The 19907-nt window shown below is 45.5% G+C and overlaps 1 protein-coding gene across 5 annotated transcripts in view; it reads right to left on the bottom strand.

Annotated features, from left to right (window-relative positions):
- WDFY4 (WDFY family member 4) overlaps positions 1–19907 on the bottom strand; it is a 250741-nt gene that overhangs the window by 168686 nt on the left and 62148 nt on the right. For all 5 annotated transcript variants that reach the window (XM_037904402.2, XM_037904403.2, XM_043552372.1 and 2 more), the window contains exon 14: positions 13915–14008. In XM_037904402.2, the coding sequence (XP_037760330.1) occupies positions 13915–14008 (94 nt within the window). The remainder of the gene's footprint in view (positions 1–13914; positions 14009–19907) is intronic.

Raw genomic sequence — 19907 nt, 5'->3', positions numbered from 1 at the left:
TTTTCTCTCCCCCCACCCCACTCTCCTGCATTGGCGCTCTGACAGCAGAATTGTCTGGCTATGTAGACTCTCTCCTCAGGCCCTACGCTACCAGCACTCCCAGCTACCTTCAAAACACCACTGACTTCCTGAGGAAACTACAATCCATCGGTGATCTTCCTGATAACACCATCCTGGTCACTATGGATGTAGAAGCCCTCTACACCAACATTCCACACAAAGATGGACTACAAACCGTCAAGAACACTATCCCCAATAATGTCACGGCTAACCTGGTGGCTGAACTTTGTGACTTTGTCCTTACCCATAACTATTTTACATTTGGGGACAATGTATACCTTCAAATCAACGGCACTGCTATGGGTACCCGCATGGCCCCACAGTATGCCAACATTTTTATGGCTGACTTAGAACAACGCTTCCTCAGCTCTCGTCCCCTAACGCCCCTACTCTACTTGCGCTATATTGATGACATCTTCATTATCTGGACCCATGGAAAAGAAGCCCTTGAGGAATTCCACCGTGATTTCAACAATTTCCACCCCACCATCAACCTCAGCCTGGTCCAGTCCACACAAGAGATCCACTTCCTGGACACTACAGTGCTAATAAACGATGGTCACATAAACACCACCCTATACCGGAAACCTACTGACCGCTATTCCTACCTACATGCCTCCAGCTTTCACTCTGACCACATCACACGATCCATTGTCTACAGCCAAGCTCTGCGATACAACCGCATTTGCTCCAACCCCTCAGACAGAGACAAACACCTACAAGATCTCTATCAAGCATTCTTACAACTACAATACCCACCTGCGGAAGTGAAGAAACAGATTGATAGAGCCAGAAGAGTTCCCAGAAGTCATCTACTACAGGACAGGCCTAACAAAGAAAATAACAGAACGCCACTAGCCGTCACCTTCAGCCCCCAACTAAAACCCCTCCAACGCATTATTAAGGATCTACAACCTATCCTGAAGGATGACCCAACACTCTCACAAATCTTGGGAGACAGGCCAGTCCTTGCCTACAGACAGCCCCCCAACCTGAAGCAAATACTCACCAGCAACCACATACCACACAACAGAACCACTAACCCAGGAACCTAGCCTTGCAACAAAGCCCGTTGCCAACTGTGCCCACATATCTATTCAGGGGACACCATCATAGGGCCTAATAACATCAGCCACAATATCAGAGGCTCTTTCACCTGCACATCCACCAATGTGATATATGCCATCATGTGCCAGCAATGCCCCTCTGCCATGTACATTGGTCAAACTGGACAGTCTCTACGTAAAAGAATAAATGGACACAAATCAGATGTCAAGAATTATAACATTCATAAACCAGTCGGAGAACACTTCAATCTCTCTGGTCACGCGATTACAGACATGAAAGTTGCGATATTACAACAAAAAAACTTCAAAACCAGACTCCAGCGAGAGACTGTTGAATTGGAATTCATTTGCAAATTGGATACAATTAACTTAGGCTTGAATAGAGACTGGGAGTGGCTAAGTCATTATGCAAGGTAACCTATTTCCCCTTGTTTTTTCCTACCTCCCCACCCCCACCTCCTCAGACGTTCTTGTTAAACCCTGGATTTGTGCTGGAAATGGCCCACCTTGATTATCATACACATTGTAAGGAGAGTGATCACTTTAGATAAGCTATTACCAGCAGGAGAGTGGGGTGGGGGGAGAGAAAACCTTTTGTAGTGATAAACACCCATTTTTTTCATGCTTTGTGTGTATAAAAAGATCTTCTACACTTTCCACAGTATGCATCCGATGAAGTGAGCTGTAGCCCACGAAAGCTTACGCTCAAATAAATTGGTTAGTCTCTAAGGTGCCACAAGTACTCCTTTTCTTAATGTGACCTACTCAGTGCTTTAGAAACAACCATGAATTAAGGCCTTGATCCAGTAAAAATCTTCAGCACATGCTTAACTTTAAGCACCGCTTAAGTGCTTTGCTGAATGGAGGCCTTCAGTTGTTCTTTTTAAAAAACTGAATTTGTGTTGATTTTTAAAGCAGCTTGTAGGCCAGCCAGGATGTAGGAAGGCCCAGAGACCCAAGTGGACTCTGTAGGAGTAACTGTATATAGTATATATCACCATAAATCTTTGTAAGATTGGGGCATTTCTCACAGGAGAAGCATTTGGATGTGTTAAATATTGTTGAGGGAAATAGTTAATACAAACTTTACTTGGTAAAGAATTACAGATGATGACATAGATTCATAGATATTAAGGTCAGAAGGGACCATTATGATCATCTAGTCTGACCTCCTGCACAACGCAGGACACAGAATCTCACCCACCCACTCCTGTGATAAACCTCTCACCTATGTCTGAGCTATTGAAGTCCTCAAATCATGGTTTAAAGACTTCAAGGTGCAGAGAATCCTCCAGCAAGTGACCCGTGCCCCATGCTACAGAGGAAGGAGAAAAACCCCCAGGGCGTCTTCCAATCTGCCCTGGAGGAAAATTCCTTCCCGACCCCAAATATGGCGATCAGCTGAACCCTGAGCATATGGGCAAGATTCCGATGACATCAGACATGCAGAAAATGCAGCTGATGTCCACATTCTGGGCTTGATCTTGCAATGTTAATTGGAAATAACTCCACCAGACTCACTGTGAAGTACACTAGTATAAGTAAGAGGAGATTCACATCTTTGACCATGTAGGCTAGATTCTGAAGTGCTCAGGGCTGGAATTTGACATGTTCAATGCCCACTATCAGGGCCTGAGCTCAGCTCCCATTCAGGCACCCTAAATTAGGGTCAGATTTTCAAAAGTGCTGAGCACCCACCTGGCAGCCCCCACTGCAACATTAATGGCCGATTTTCAAGACAGCTCCCAGCACCCAACCTGCAGAGCTTTCCGGACAATCTGCCCCCTTATTTTGGTGTCTCAATGGAAATTAAGCTCTTTAGAAATCTAGCTCTAAATCTCAATGATTTATTCTTTTATCTTTACACAAGCAGAAACGTATGTTCTCTCACTACACTTATAAGATCCCTTCCGGATCCAATACACATTTCTCTTCTTCTAGCAAGAGGACTGGGTGAGCTGTGGAAATGAATGTCTAGTTTATAACTCTTTTATATTTTTATTGCCGTTTTTTCACTTAGTCTTCCACGGGATGAAAACAAATTATTATTTACAATCTGCGCAAAGCTGAAAAAAAGATAAAAAAGATACAGATCTTGGCTAAGTGAAACTATAGGTTTACTCCAAAATAAATCCAATAGAACCATAATGGAGTACAAAAAAATTGATTGTTCTCATTATCACAGCAGCGCTGTCAATACCGAGATTGCCTTGTTTTGAATAAAATGTGCTGTTTTCAGGAATATTAGTTCCAGTAAAATGGTTTTTTAGTGAAAACGTTAATGGTGGCAGGAAACCAGTCTACATTTCCCCATATACATGGATTGATTTTCCTAACACATATTACTTGCACCATGAGTCAGGGAACTGGAGGTTCAATTAGAACACAGCAGGGCTCACAGCTCTGCATCAGATTAAAGTCTGAGGGCAAAATGTCATCTAGTAATTTGCCCGACATTCTTAAGTAGTCCCAGCTTCCTCCTTCTAACAATTCATCGCTTCAAAACTTGGTAGTTGAATTTCTCTCCCTTCCAAATGATGTCGATTTGTTAGGGGACAGACAAATGCCTCAAAAGGTTCAAAGTGTGGATTCATTTTGACAGAATACGGTCCCCTTGGGCTTAAAAATGAGATAGGCATAGACCCACAAAAAAACAAATCTTGCACTCCCCTAGCACCTCTCATTCAAGGAACTCAAAGCCCTTTGCACACATTCATTGAGTAACTTCCCAACACACCCTTGAGGGAGGTACTATTTGATGCTATATCTCATTGATACACTTATAGAGGGATTTTCAAAAGCAGCTATGGTGCCTAACTGCCCTGGAAATTATTGAGAGTTAAGCACCCGGCACCTTTGACTATCCCATTTGTAGGAGCCTAACACACTGACTTTCAATGAGACGTAGGCTCCTAACTCACTTACGTGCTTTTGAAAATATTACCCAGAGCGAGTAAGTCACACCAAGCCAGGACTGCCAGAATTTGGACAAGAACCCAGAACTTGAGTCCCCTGCTGCAGCCATGAGACACAGTCCCTCTCTAGCACAACAGCTTACTAATTAGGAGCTTACCCATTGGTATTAATGAGTAAGAACTGCTTGAGTGAATGCTTGCAGAACTGGGCTCTATCATGCCACAGTACAACTGAAGCCATATGTTATGGCTTGCAGCATCCATGTGTGGTGAGAAGGGGGAGCGGGAAGTAGGCACTATGAACTGTACATACTTCGCTTCCATATAGAGACAAAGATGGCTTGTCTGACTTCTTTGAATGAACCATTTCTACCGTGCTTTTTCACCCATGTGTTCCTGTGGCTCTTTCCTGTTCCAGAGGCTCCTGCATCCAGCACAGTTCATGAGAGTTCTGGAGTGAGCTTTTAAAGAAATGGCATGGCTTGCACCACAGCTTCAGAGTCTAGATCAGCACTGAGATAAGGGCTGCTGGGACTGCCTTGCAGCCATTCCACCTTGTATTGAATCTCACACTCTAAGCGGGAGTCAGGGCTAGGATGAAAGGGTCTCTTTGGGCTGCAGTAATTCCTGTTGGGGAATCAGTCGATGATGTCCCTCCCAGCCCCGGAATCAGCATCGAACCATCCTGGTGCTAAGGATGCTAGCGGTGCTGCCTTTTAGAAGAGGAGATGTACAACTGGGGACTTAACCATCAGTAATCAAGGCAATCAAGACCTCTGGGAAAGTTAAGGGTAGAGGTATTAACTCTGGGGTCCTGCCCAAAGTCTAACTCATTGAATTACATTCTGCTTCCCTAACATCCTCCTGCAGACTCGGCTGAATACTGTCTTTTCCACACTGTGTTCTAAATTCTTGTGCAGTGCTGTGCCATCAGACCTCTGAGTCTGACCTGATAGGTGGATGTAGTGGTCCTGATGTACAGTCAGTAAAGCCTGGTAGGATCTTTCTGGATGAAAGGCGCAGCAAAAAGAGAACATTTCTGCATAATTTGCTAGGGTTTCTTGGAAGATTCCATAGTTGGAGCCTGATTTTTAAGCAAATGTACATTTCTGAGAGTTTGGGTGATTCCAGAGAGTTTGGATGGTTTTTATGGAGAGAGTGTGAAGAGCACATTACACTGCACCAGGGTCAGAGCAGCACAGTGAGATGATGTGCAGACAGCCTGCAGGTTTTTTGTTCTGTTACCGTCGGGACAGCATCTACACAGAGAATCTCACGTTAAGTCAATCCTGCAACCCTCCAGATGCTATGACATCTTTGCATGGACATCTCTCAAAGCCAGACAAGTCAGCTGGGTCAGCTCCCCTCCTTCAAGGGTAAAGCCTTTGGCGGGGGAGGGGGGTGCTCGAGGGGAAGATTTGGCTCCCAGCTCCCCAGAACAGGCTGCAGGACCTGCCCCCACACCCTGCCGATCTCCCCAACCCATGCATCTGTCCAGCTCTGTGCCCCAGGCACATCTCTCTGCAGGCCCTGGCAGTGCAGCTCCAAAGGAGGAATTGAACCCTGACCTCAGATGCCTTGGGGACCCCTTAAAGAGTGTATTACCATAAGCTAAGGAATGCTATGGCATTAACAGAGAAGATGATGTGCCTCCACCCAGACCATTTCACCACTCCCACCCCCTCGGCACACACACAGATTCCAGGCCCAGAGAAGAGTCTCGAAGGACTCCAAAGAAATTGTGCTATCGCAGCAGCTGATCGCCTTTTCCACATGGGCGGGGAGATATCTACCCCTTAGCACTCCCACCCCACTAACTGTCTCTGGCAATCCGAGACAATTCAACAGCTCAATAAGAACAGTAAGATACCCCTGATACAGGGCAGCCAGGTAGGTCCTTCTCTGTCCCTCAGCTACTCCATTATTAATGCTGCCTAAACCCATCTTTTACACGCAGGACACCTGGCTGTTGGTTTCCCTCACCTGCAATTGACTTTTTAAAATGAATGTATAAACACAGATTTAAAGGGAGCCCAGCAAGTCCAAACGAGAATGGCAGCAAGGAAGGTACAGCATCTACCTACATCCTCAGGAAGAAGAGATCAATGCTAGAGGGGGAGGGTAACCTTGTGGTTAGCTCTGGATAGGGAAGATCTGGATTCAGTTCTTGGCTCTGCTTAGGCAAGTCACTCTAGATCAGCGGTGTCCAATACGTTCGCCACTAGCCACGTGTGGCTAATAGGCTATTGAATTGTGGCTAATGCATGTGGCTTTTTTATAATGTAGCTAATAAGAAAAATTCAAAACCACAAGTGTGGCTAGCATCGAATTTCTATTGGACACTGCTGCCTAGATGATCTGGGGTGTTCCTTATGGCCTTGAACTCTGTGACTTAGGGCTAGATTCTTCATTTGCTTTGCATCTTGGGTAGTCATTTACATAGGTGCTGGAACTACAGATCCTGGGGGGGGGGGCTGCCACACCTCCTGTGGTTTCCATCATATAGAGGGTTTCAATGGCTCTCAGCACCCCCACTATACACACTGTTCCAGCACCCCTGGTCACTTGCACGAGTGTAAAATGCTACCCCATGAGAACAGAGATTATAACAGAATATAGATGCTATAATGGGGGGTATGGAATCCCCGTCACTGAAGGTTATTAAGAACAGGCTGGACAAACATCTGGCAGGAACAGTCTAGGTTTACTTGGTCCTGGCTCAGCGCAGGGGACTGTACAAGATGACCTCTCCCAGTCCCTTCCAGCCCTCCATTATATGATTCTATGATAATGACACTTTAAATCACACCTTCTTCTTTTTAAAAAGGCAGTATAGAGGAGAAAGTACTGGAGTAGGAGCTAGGAGAGCTGAGTTCTAGTCTTCGCTCTGTCATTACTGTGCAGGTCACTTCCCAACTTTGGGCTTCTGTGTCCCCCACTTCCCTTTGTCTTGTCTATTGAGATAGTCTGACCCTAGAGGGTTCACAATCTATTACCATGTGTGTGTGTACAGGCTATAGCAGAATAGGCCCCGATCTTGGTTGTGGTCCTCGAGGTGCTACTGTAATATAAATAATAATAATAAATGCTTATGGGGTGAGAAGTGTCAAATATCAAAACATAACTCATGAAACTTGAAAGTGTCTAATTATGATATTGCCACAACTTTATAAGCAGCAATTCACTACTTGGAAAGTGCAATTGTGCGGTTTTTGTGAAGTGCCCTGCTATGAACGTTAGCAACAAGAGCAAACCATTTAGTTTCAGTTAAATCAAGGACTACCTCCAAAGGCAAAGTAGTGAGAAAAGGCCTAAAAGCAGCACCACTGGGTAAGATGCAAGTAGGTATTAAAACAACCACTGTCTGTCTCTCTGGATCTCAGTATGCTTGGAGTGCGGGAGTCAGCACAATCTTTTGAGAATACACAGCCTTCTTCCCCTATCCATACAACCGAGTCACACACAAGCTCCCAAACACAACCTGATCACGAGAGAGACCTGCTAAAGGTAATTGCAGCACAAAATGGAAAACTGGGCCAAACTCAGACTGCGGTGATAAACCTAATCTGTAAGATTGGTTAAATGATGAACTGTGTGACAGGTTTTGAATGAAGGAGTCAACTCCTCCACCTCCAGTCATCACTGAACGACTCTACAAACTGATCACGAGGAACATTCAGCACAGGAATACATTTTAAAAAGTGTTGTTCCCCCTAGGAAATACATTCTTTGTACTTCCTGGTTCACTGACAAGAGCACGGAATGCATCTTTCTGTGATGTCACAAAGACCAGGCCCGGCAGTGACACTTCTGGCATCTGAGAGGCTTCATCCTGGGAAATCATCCAGGAAGCAGGAAATGCCGAGATAACTTTAAAGAGGAGAAGCAATATGCAAAAGTTCAATATAAATATCCTTCTCTGGCAAATGCCCTGCGCCACAAAGCTTGTTTAGGGGGGACGGTAAATAAGTTTATTTTGCCGTTAGCTTTCCAAATAGGCATCAATTTCATTTTGACACTGATGATTTTGCATTTAAGGAAAGAGAATATTTGCTTTGCATAAACGGGGTCATTACAATGAATGCACACAGTTTGCAAAAGCACCAGGGTTGAGTGCTCACATGAGTGATGCTCGATAAATTTCCTTTAAAGACTCAAACAGCACCTCTGCCTTTTTTTTGAAGGGCTTTTAGCAAATTTTCATATGTCTCATTTGACATCCAAATGTTTTTTTAATTGCCAGTAGAGATGGCTGCAACACACAACCACAGATCTATTCTCATCAGCTGTTAATTGTCATACTGGTCAGGTCAGAAGAATAGGCTGCTGTGTGAGATCGAGTCTCCTGTCTGTCTTGCTACTTATTACCACTCTCAGTACATTGACACGCTCAGTGTTACTTCAGCACATCACTGCTTTGGTCTGATAAAGGTCACCAAGAAGCAGCAAATCCAACTGGGAACGGATCCTATTTCCTTAGGTCAGAATCAGAATGCATTAATGTTTATTGAGCTCCACTAATGCTTCTGCAGAGCAGTGCTTGCTGGTTCCCCTCTTTGGTGAAATGGAAGGATTTGTATATGAAGCTGGACTGATTCCTTCAGGAAGATAACTCCATGCTCCATCCCAAAATGTTTTTACACGGCATTCAGACTAGCAAAGTGGTGCTCAGCGCCCACCCATTGTCCATCCCTGCTGTTAAAGAACATGCTGTTCAACTCAGCCCCAAACTCTAGGCCAAAAACCTTCTCCCAGACCTTTGTGTGGATCCTGACAGACATTTTGTTCTCCTTAGAAACAGGCTCCTACCTCTGGGAAAGCTGAACATCTGAGTCAAGATCCACTTCTGAGCTATCAGAGGAGAGCTTTGTCTTCTGTCATCTTCTGGTCTTCAGAAGTGCCTCATGACAAAGCACAAGCGCTACCAGCCAGCCAGCTGTAAGAGCCCCCGTGGGCAGAGAGCCCAATCCAGTCCCCAATGAACTCAGTGGGAGCCCTTTCAATGATTTCAGCAAGAGTGGAATTGGGCGCAGGGAGCATATGCCACAACACCACCACGGTATAGCCGCATAAGGGACTGAAAAACACAATTGACATCTCCATTCCTTGCTGCAGCTGCTTCCTGGGCTGTCAGGCAGAGAACACATAGTGAGCCACATGCAAGGGTTCTTTCCTTGTTTGGAAGCAGAAATAAAGGAGCATTTATATGGCCAAACACATGCCAAAGCCCATTCCCCTTCCAGCAGGTAGGATGCTGCCCGTTTACAGGATGGATACCCTGAGTACATGGGGCCCATTGTTGGAAAGGTCCAACCATAAAACATTCCAGCCACCTCCAACACGACTTCCAAACCAGCGTATGGATGGGAAGGGAAGAACAACTAGCATGCTGTGTCCAGTGTGACGTGCACACAGGGTGCCACAGCCCCCTGCTGGCTTTTCAAGAGGTTTCCTCATTTCCCTTCTATCTGCTACCACTCCACCACCATGGGGAGTTATTTATCTGTCAGGGCTCCCTGAGCTACAACTTTTGCACAAGACCATGACCCCCTGATGCCTGAGTAGCTCACCGCTCCGCCAGTGGGCTCCCAGCACTGTTCAATACCAGGAATGTGTCACAGGCTGACACCAGAAAGCTGACACAGCCATGGCAGAGCTTCAGTCTATTGTGTCTCACCCATCACCAGTGAAGCTCGGGAGACTACATCATAATCGCGGTTACACTAGGAGGCAGAAAAACCTCAGAAGCACTAGCTGCTAGTACAGCTTGTATGCAGAACAAACTTGGCCCAGAAATCACAGCAAGAATAAAATATGGAGATTCACACAATCAGCTTCACAGAGTTCATCTTCAGATTATAATGAGACTTCAAATCACATATATTAAGGAAGGCAGCATGTTCTACCAGACAGAAGCAGAGGACTTAGAGACACAGGTTCTGTTCCTGTCTGTGTTGCCGATGTGATCTTGGGCTAGTCACTTCACCTCTCTATGCTTCTATTTGCCCTCCCGCCCTTTCTCGCGTCTGTTTAGATTGCAAGCATTTCGGGACAGGGACTGCCTCTTATTAAGCGTGTACAATGGGGCTCTGATCTCCATTGTTATAATACTAAATAAATTACAACTACTACTGATTCCTTATCAAATGAGAGAAGGGGGAAGAAGAAAAGAGAAGGGAAGGAAAGATTAATAGATTTAAATATGTTATTGAGACTGATGGAATTTGTTTCCCAGCTCTTCATATTTTTAATAACACTGCCATCTACTGAAAGTCTGTGGGGTTTTCATTTTCCCTGCCTCATCCAGCAGAGCTGCAGAGCCAGCTCTGATACAGCGACTTCCCTGACAGCTCCTCTCTCACATCCAATTAACTGTTCTACTTGTTTTTCAGAAATTAATTACAGTAATTGTCGAAATTTTAATAGCTGCTGGCTTGGCTTGCAATGAAGAGTCAAGAAACATCAGCAGTTAATTACACTCCCACCTTCCAGAGATGCTGATGAGGAATCTGGTTTTATTCCAAACCTCCCGTTTATATGCTTGTTGAATCCAAATAGTTCAGAAAAGGCAGCAGACATACACTGGATAATTTGCTCGTTCGGTCAAGGTGTGTGTGGGGCGAGCCTTAAAAAAGGAAATTTCACCTGAGCAGATTCCTAGTTGTGATGAAGCTAACTGAGTGCCCATTTCCTATTAATTGCTGCACCAGTCTGTAACTCCTAGTAAGAGGCCAGGGCTTCATCCTGATGTTACGTATACCATAATTGCCCTGGTATCACCCCACTGGCTTAAGCGATTGACATCAGTGTAATCAAGAGCAGAATTGAGCCCCAGGACTGCAAACAGAAAAATGCATCATGCATTGCTGGAGAGAGATACCAGGGAAAGTGCTGATCCCAAGTAGGGTAACCAGATGTCCTGATTTTATAGTGACAGTCCCAATTTTGGGGTCTTTTTCTTATATAGGCTCCTATTACCCCCCACCCCCGTCCCGATTTTTCACATTTGCTCACCCTAATCCCAAGTGTTGGCCCAAACAAGAGCTGCTATGTTGTACATGCACGAGATGCGCTGCAGGACAGGTGAGGTGCGGAAAGCCCATTCCCTCTCATGTGGGCTCTTGGGTCCTAGGAGAATGATGCGGAGTGGGGAGTACCTACCCAGATGGGGCATATCTGGATTGAGAAAAGCACCTCCCTGGTTTCTGCTGTGTGCTAGCCAGTGGGTGAGAGAGTTTTAACCCCATCCATAGAGCAGAGCTCACAGCGGTCACTAGTGAGTATACTGCACCCAGAGCACTATGCCCGCCACTGGCCGCTGCAGTGGCAAGTGGGAGGCTGCAGGAGGGAAGGGTTTGTAGTTAGCACCAGGAGGTCAGTCCGTGTGCACATGGCTGGAATGCCAAGTTGCAGCACCTCTGTAAATACGTGCTTTACTAAGGAGTCCATGTAGTTTACATGGAACAGACATGCCTCCTGGGACACTCACAGGAGTGCCACCCCATTTTCCTTTTCCCAGCACAGTCCCCACACAGGGATGCCTGCAAAGAGATCCCCATACCACAGGCCCTTACTCTCTCTCGCACACACACCTACCCCCCCAAACCCGTGAAGACAGTGGCAGAAGCAGCTGTCCATATATGCAGCTTACTTTGTTAGATCAGGGCTTTAAATCCACCCTTTATATGTTCTTAACTGAATACATTCACATGCTTTTAAAGCAGCAGCATTAACTCCCGCCAAGATAGACGGTTCTTAGCAATTAATGACCAACCGGGCAAAGCCCTGAGATCTCAACTCCCTCCAACTAATAACATTTGCTATTATTATATATTATTTGTATTATGGTAGCACAGTGGTGCCTTAGCATGTAAGTGGCCGCCCCTTTATATTAGGAACTAGAGGCTCAGAAGCATTCAGCACCCACAGTTGGAGCCACACAGTTCAGAGAAGTGAGCTCAGTGGGTGCTGAGCACTTCTGTGGGTGCTGAGTTTCTGAAAACCAGTCCCTGAGCTCTTTGGAAAATCCGGCCCCAGGACTCAATCCAAGGCCACTACAGATCAGATGTGCCTGGAGGAAATTGATTCGCCTCAAAAGGAGGAAGAACAGGGAGTTGACTGTGTGGTACTTTGCTAGTAGAACTCAGTAAAGCTGTTTGGAGAAGATAAGATCCAAGGTGACCCGTTGTCCCAGATTCAGCTGAATCATACCCAGCCCTTTCCTGGGCCATGGAATGGTGCCCTTTCATTCCCCTCCCCCCACTCCGTGATTCTGCACTCCCTGGCTCCTGGTGGGATGGCAGCAAGAATCCCAGAATTCTACAGGAGGGGCAGATCTTGCTGGATTTCCCCTCAGCCTAACCCAGGAAGCACTGGGAGTTTTGAGTATGGCCTTGTAACGCAGCTGACCTCAGCTCCACAAAGAGGCAGGTACACATCCCAAACTTGAAAATTTATCCAAAAATGTTCTTGCCCATCTCTATCTGCCACCCTCTCCATTAAACTTCCACACTGCGATCACATCAGCCTTGTAAACAAAACAGAGTCAGACGCAGCCAGTAGTTGGATGGGTGTTGCAGAAAGAGAGGAAGGAGGGGCCAGTAGTGAGGGCACTACCATTTGATACATGGGAAACGTGGGTTCTATTCATGTTCTGCCACAGATTTCAAGTGTGACCTATGACCTTGTCATTTACTCCCTGTGACTCAGTTTCCCAACCTGTCAAATGGGGATAACAGCACTTCCCTACCACACAGGAGGGTGTGAGGGTAAATACATTAGCTACACGGAAGATAAAATAGTCCAGTGATGGGGGCTATAAAAGATAAGAAAGGGTTAATTTAGGAGAGGATGCTTTTGGATGAGATGTGACCCTAAAGTCCAATGCAACTCAGAAGTCCCTCCTGCTTTAACCAACCTGTCCCTTGCCCCTTTATTTGAAAGATGTGGCTTTGCTTGCACTGGCTAAAGAAAGAGCATGAATCCATGCACTCCTGAACACACCGGGCTGTTAACAATCCAAATCAGACAGGAGCCTGGTCTCTGATCATTGTTCATTTGATGGCAGTTAGAGACCCACTCATCTGAAAAGCAGAGTCGTTAGCCCCAGCTATCCTGGACAAAGTGGGTGTCTTCTTCCGACTCTACCTCAATCCCCCCTGCGGTTATCAACGGATTTGACGTTCTTCCTGTACTAAACTGTTCTGTAAGCTGCTGTGCCTCTGTTAAACAGCAGCCATATGCAGCCCCAGAGGTGGCTGCATTTTAGTGGTGATTGAAGTGATCCTTGAGCATAACCAGACCCATTTATGACTAGCCATGGGAAGCACTGGGGACACAGAGGGATCAATCCCTCCGTCTCCATTATTGCTCTGGGAGGGAAATAAATTGCTGCTGACCAGAGGGTGCAGCTTATTCCCCCATCCCCTCGTGCCTGATCAGATACTCTGGCCAGCTAGTAGAGGGAATGGAACCAAGCCTCCACCTAGCAGCCCTCTTATTTGCTGCAGGGAGTATCCAGAGAGCAGCAGGGGCTGTATTCTGCACCAGATCAGAACCCAAGGACACAGTCTAGCTGATGTGAGAGATCCTTTAATGTGAATGGTGCTATATAAATGCAAGTTTTTAAATCAACCCACAGGGCATTACTTTCCTAAATGTAAAGATCCATTAATTCTAGCTCTATGATTTCCCTGGAAGAAGAGCTCTTCTGTTGTTCTTGCCCCGATGAGAACAATGAACTATTTCTCTGCTAGTTATCTGGACTGATTTCAGTGATGCTTGTGTACAGGAGTGAATGGTACTTACAGCACGGGCCAGGTCAAACGGGTGGAGGAAAGACGGCTCAAAGCACCATCTAGACAGAGATTTACCTCAGGGTGTTCCTCCTTGTAGAGCTTTGGAAGCAGCCTCACCATGACACAGACAGCACCTGGATGTATAATGGCACAGTTTCCCCCTTCCAACCTGCAGGAAAAAGATGAGGAGAAACTGTAACAACATTACTGACAAGGTCACACAAGGTGAGCCAGTTCCCCAGCGGACAACCACATTGTTCTTTGCTTGCATTGACCAGATTCAGTGCTAAAAAATAAACCAATGGACCAGCAACCTGGGATGGCCAGAAACGGAAACACCACCAAAATGCACCCTCTAGAAGCACCAAAAGGTATAACCAAAGCTCAAATCTGACCTCGTGGATCATGACGCGAAAGACACCCAGGTGTGCAGAACCATTTTTCAAATGACTCAGACTTGAAGAATTTGCTCCAGAAGGAGTAAGCTACAAAAAGTCTCAGATGCCTCCAGAGCCGGTGCCACATTCTCTATTACTGAGATCCCAAGATCACAACCTAGGATCCAGCACTGAGCAAGATCTCTAGGATTCCCCAAACCAAGAGCAGCAAGTGGGGAAGGTACAGAGCGTGAATAAACTCAGAATGCTTTCCTGAGCAACTAAACCCTTCGCCAAACATCAAACCAACTCAGAACCTGCCTAGAGGGGGAGAAAGAGTTTGTGGTTATTTACTTTTCCCCACCATTTCTCATTTTTGCCACATGCCTCTGCCCATTCAGGGAGAGGAAAATGAAGCATCAAAATCCACAGGGAAGTCTGCTCACGCCATTTTACTGGCTAGAAGAAGGACATTCCAGTAACATGATGAGAGAGCTGCTTTTTCATGAGATTTCTAGCTCAGGCTTTGTAGGCTCAGGATGTTTGGAGAAGCACACAAATTTCTAGCTGAACCAAAGCTCCAGCCAGATGAAAGATGTGGGCTGTACAGCAATGTTCCCTCTAATTTTTGACAGGCCGTGTGTGCAAAAAATTTCTTCTGTGCAAATTGTGCTTCTGTGCAAATTTTTGTGCGTGCGGTGTTCCGCTGTGTGCGCGGGGTTTAGGATCTACGCGCACACGCACAGCTTAGAGGGAACGGTGCTGTACAGTATTATCAGATACACTGTTCTTTCCAATAGATCCTGGTGGATGAAACTCAGACAGTGTCTGCCAGCGCTATCTGGATGTGAAAATAAAACAGCAAGCACTATCACACTGTGTAAAACAGGAAGAATAAATAACAGGATAGGAATGAAAAAGGCCTTTATAATGAAACTAAAAGAGAAAAATGTCTAACAAACACCCTGTTTACCATTTCCAGGAGCCAATGCTAACAGACCAGTGCAAAGTGACTAATGTGGGACACTGCCCCACAGTGACCAATGACTATTACTGCAACCTCAAGGCAAATACTGATTAAATAGTGCTTGCAGAAAAAAATTACTTGTTTGTTATTCTTTAAGCTTAATAAGTCAAAGTCAGCTCCAGTGCAGATGCTGCAATTCCACTGATTTCACATCTACACCAAGGAGGAATGTGGCTCTGGTGTTTGATGGCTAAACAAGCAAGGAGGCACCTTTTTTAAACACAAAATTTTGGTGAAATCCTGGCCCCACTGACATCAAGGGCAAAACTCTCATTAAATTTACTGGGGCCAGGATTTCATTATTTGTAGTTTTTATTCTTTGGCTGTGCTCCTTCGGCCAAATTCATCTGCTGCATAAGGCAGTTGGAATCAAGGGAATTCGTTACACCAGGGAGAAAGTGAGCCCCCTGTGATTGCGGATGTTATAACACCAAACCTGCCAGCAAAACTGTAGAAGAGACAACGTCAAGCAGTGTCACCAACTAACACCATTCTATCAATATATGGTGCCTTTTTTAAAGCTTCAGCTCCCGGAGTCCTGTGATTACATGAGAAACTCAGCTTTCGTTTAAAAAAGAAAGACATTTCTAGTGCTCATGGTTGTAGAGAAAAAATGGAAAACCAGCCCCTGCTAGGCTCAGACACTAGGAGGTATATAAAAAGAGCTAAATTCATGATTTTAAAAAATGTTAAGCCTCTCTCTTGATTTTTAGAGCCTGACTTATGATTTCTGAATGCTTTGGGTTGACAATGCTGTCCAAGTGCCCAAACAGTGCCATAATTATGGATGGACTAGAGCACAAAGAAGAACCAGCTTGAATCTCTGCCCATTCCTGAACTGCACCTACAAGGTCTGCATACAACCCCCCTTCCCCATGATCTTTCAATGGGCCCCACCCCCTTCCTTCCCCACAATCATCCAAAAGACCTGTTCTGATTATTGGACTTACAAAGTTACCCTAAGCTCAGCTGTAAAAAGTACGTGAACGTTCATAAGAGGTTACAATAACAATGAAACATAGGTCAAGTTATTTTCAATAAATGACTATTGTAATAGGTGCAACAAAACCAGATGGAGAAACTGTACAAGTCTAATGAAAACGGCTACTGATATAAGTCAAGGACTGTGGTGAAATCATATTTGGTACAAAAATAAAATTTGGGAACAAAGTTACTATGCCAAGCTGGGTCTTATGGAAATGGGTTTAATTGGTGGACAAAATAATGAAGACACAATGTTCCAAACCTTTTATTCCTTTTTGGGGTTCTTAAGAAGAGACTTTGAGGGATTTAAAAAAAAAGAATTCATCTTCCTCCCCTCCCAGCTTGACCCCCCGACCTGCCAGCACTGCAACTCATCTCGACCCATCTAAGGGACTTTCTTCCTGACAGGAAGCTGGCTGGCCTTGCTCTTGCTTAATGAACTTTGTTTTCACCTGTGAGTGCTGAAAGTCATCACATTAGGACATCCACTCCTCAGCCCATCAGTGGGGAGATCAAATTACCAGCACCACAAAGGCTCCTGTGATCCTATATTATATTCCCTTCCCTTGTTGTGTGACTTTCTCGCCCCGCTGTTTCTTTCCTCCTAGCCTCTCTCACTCTCTTGGCTTTTCATCGAATCCTGAAGTCAACTATTCTGTGTTCATCCAAACCTGCCTCGCCTAAGGAAAGAGAATCCAACCAGACAACAACCCTGACCAGACCATCACTAACCAGAGTCAAAGCAGCAGGTCTCATGGTCGACTTGCCAGCCAAAGCATCCACTTGTAACTAACCAGCAGTCCAGAGTTCCAAAAACATCAAACACAAGACGTATTTCCCCAACTTTTCTATCCTGTCTCTCCTCCTCCTTGGGTTTGTCTGCTTGTTAAGAGCAGGATAAATGAATGCCCTCTACGCTCCAGGGTGTAATAAAATTAACCCTTTGCTTTTCATCAAGGAAAAGTTCTGAAAATAAAAGACTCTGATATTCTGACTCCAAAAGGAAACAGATTTTGATAAGGTCTGACGACGTTTGTTTTGCACAATTACTCACCAAAGTTTCAACAGAAATACTAGTTTTACCTTCATGTGTTAAATCAATAAAGTTGCAATCTGAATGAAAGCTTTTGGGCTGTTTGCCATGTAAATGAGGAAAACCAAGCACTCTGTTTAAAAACAACCCCGAACACTACGGTTGCCAACCCTCCAGAGTTGTCCTGGAGTCTCCATGAATTAAAGATTAATCTTTAATTAAAGATTATGTTATGGGATAAAACCGCCATGAATACTTCCACCAAACCTGACAACCCTACCTGCCTATCACTGTTTAATGTTGGACGGTGAAAGGGTTTATAAACACCTTTAACTCTTTAGGCCTTTCAGAGCAATTTCAGTACAACACCTACCTACCTCCCCCATGATCTTCCAATAGGCCCCATCTCCCTGCCTACCACACTCCAACAGGCCACAGCTCCCGCCCCACACTACCCTGTGAAAGGCCCTGTCTCCCTCTCCCCACTGCATGGCCCTGCCCGAGGCCATCAGGTGCCATCACATTGTTGATCCCAAATCCAGTCGGGAGGCACAGCTATTTAAAACTAAGACAGAAGGGGCGCTGGGGACAAAGCAAGCTGCCCCGTTGAAACTTTGCTTAATGACTCTTCAGCAAGTCTATGGAAAGGCAGTTGCAGCCACCATTCTGCAGCAGGGGGCAATCTGGTTCCCAGAGATCAGCCTCCATTAAAACAGCTTGCAGCAAAATATTCTCTCCAATCACAGGAACGCAAGAGGGAGAGCACCCATCTGTCAACAAATTGCTCAAGGCATTTGCACTGGAGCCAGAAACCCCCCGAATCTTCTCATAGGCCATAGCCTGTGGATGGAACTGTGGAGTGGTTTCAAAGGAGTTTGTCCTCACTCAAAGAGGCTGCACTTCAGATGAGATTGAAGGGCCCAATCCTGCATGGCTCTGCACCCTGTATAGTCATTTATAGTAGCGCAAAGCGGGCGTGGAATACTACCAGATCAGAATAGCAGGATTTCACACCCACTGGGCACACGGGGAAGTGACTGCACAAGTCACCAGGCCCTTGGACTTCACCCCCTCCTTTCCCCACGCACCTACTTTTCACTAACTTTTCAGTGCTCGCTTGCAGGTTGGGGCCTCAGAGGCCACGCATGGTTGTTGCACATTGGTTCCCCCTATAGACCTGCCCCACCTAGAAGAGCACCGGAGGCTGCAGCCTCTTACGGGGGAGGTGCGAAAAGGGAGAAGCGGCTAAGGGGAAGCTGCAGGTTCTCAGGAAAGCCAACTGTGTGCGCTGGATTTCCCATGTCTATTTGCAGAGCATTCAGAGCTGAGGCCTAGGCAGTGGCAGTGAAAGTTTCCCCACCCTCTTTGCAAGCCTCTTGGCTGCTGAGCTCAGCACCCTCCTCTGCTGATGCCTCTGGTGAACACAGCTCCGCTCATGTCTCCATGCACCATCTCCTCCGGGCTCAAGAGAAGGAGTACTTGTGGCACCTTAGAGACTAATAAATTTATTTGAGCATAAGCTTTCGTGAGCTAGAGCTCACTTCATCGGATGCATTCAGTGGAAAATACAGTGGGGAGATTTTATATACACAGAGAACATGAAACAATGGGTGTTACCACACACACTGTAACGAGAGTGATCAGGTAAGGTGCACTATTACCAGCAGGAGAGAAAAAAATCTTTTGTAGTGATAATCAAGATGGGCCATTTCCAGCAGTTGACAAGAACGTGTGAGGAACGGTGGTGGTGGTGGTTGGGGGGGGGAATAAACATGGGGAAATAGTTTTCAATGACACATCCACTGCGAGTCTTTATTCAAGCCTAAGTTAATGGTGTCCAGTTTGCAAACTAATTCCAATTCAACAGTCTCTCATTGGAGTCTGTTTCTTAAGTTTTGATGTCAAGAATTATAACATTCAAAAACCAGTCAGCAAACACTTCAATCTCTCTGGTCACTCGATTACAGACCTAAAAGTGGCAATTCTTCAACAAAAAAAATTTCAAAAACAGACTCCAACGAGAGACTGCTGAATTGGACTTAATTTGCAAACTGGACACCATTAACTTAGGGTTGAATAAAGACTGGGAGTGAATGTGTCATTACACAAAGTAAAACTATTTCCCCATGTTTATTCCCCCCCCCCCCCCCATTCCTCACACGTTCTTGTCAACTGCTGGAAATAGCCCACCTTGATTATCACTACAAAAGGTTTTTTTTCCCTCTCCTGCTGGTAATAGCTCACCTTACCTGATCACTCTCATTACAGTGTGTATGGTAACACCCATTGTTTCATGTTCTCTGTGTATATAAATCTCCCCACTGTATTTTCCAATGAATGCATCCGATGAAGTGAGCTGTAGCTCACGAAAGCTTATGCTCAAATAAATTTGTTAGTCTCTAAGGTGCCACAAGTACTCCTTTTCTTTTTGCAGATACAGACTAACACAGCTGCTACTCTGAAACCTGTCAAAAAGCTGAGGCACCCAAAATCAGAGGCCACTTGTATCTGATTGATCCAGCCAGAGTACCATAATACAACCCCACAGTTCCTAACTCAGTCCCTGGGAGGCAGTACTAGAGAGGGGTCAAGTAGGGCTTTGCCCTGGGGCACTTCTAAGGCCTAGTGTCCCGGAGTAAGCATTCTA

The sequence above is a fragment of the Chelonia mydas genome, chromosome 7 (genome assembly GCF_015237465.2).
Source record: "Chelonia mydas isolate rCheMyd1 chromosome 7, rCheMyd1.pri.v2, whole genome shotgun sequence".
Classification (NCBI taxonomy): domain Eukaryota; kingdom Metazoa; phylum Chordata; order Testudines; family Cheloniidae; genus Chelonia; species Chelonia mydas.
This window is presented reverse-complemented; position numbering and strand designations above follow the sequence as displayed.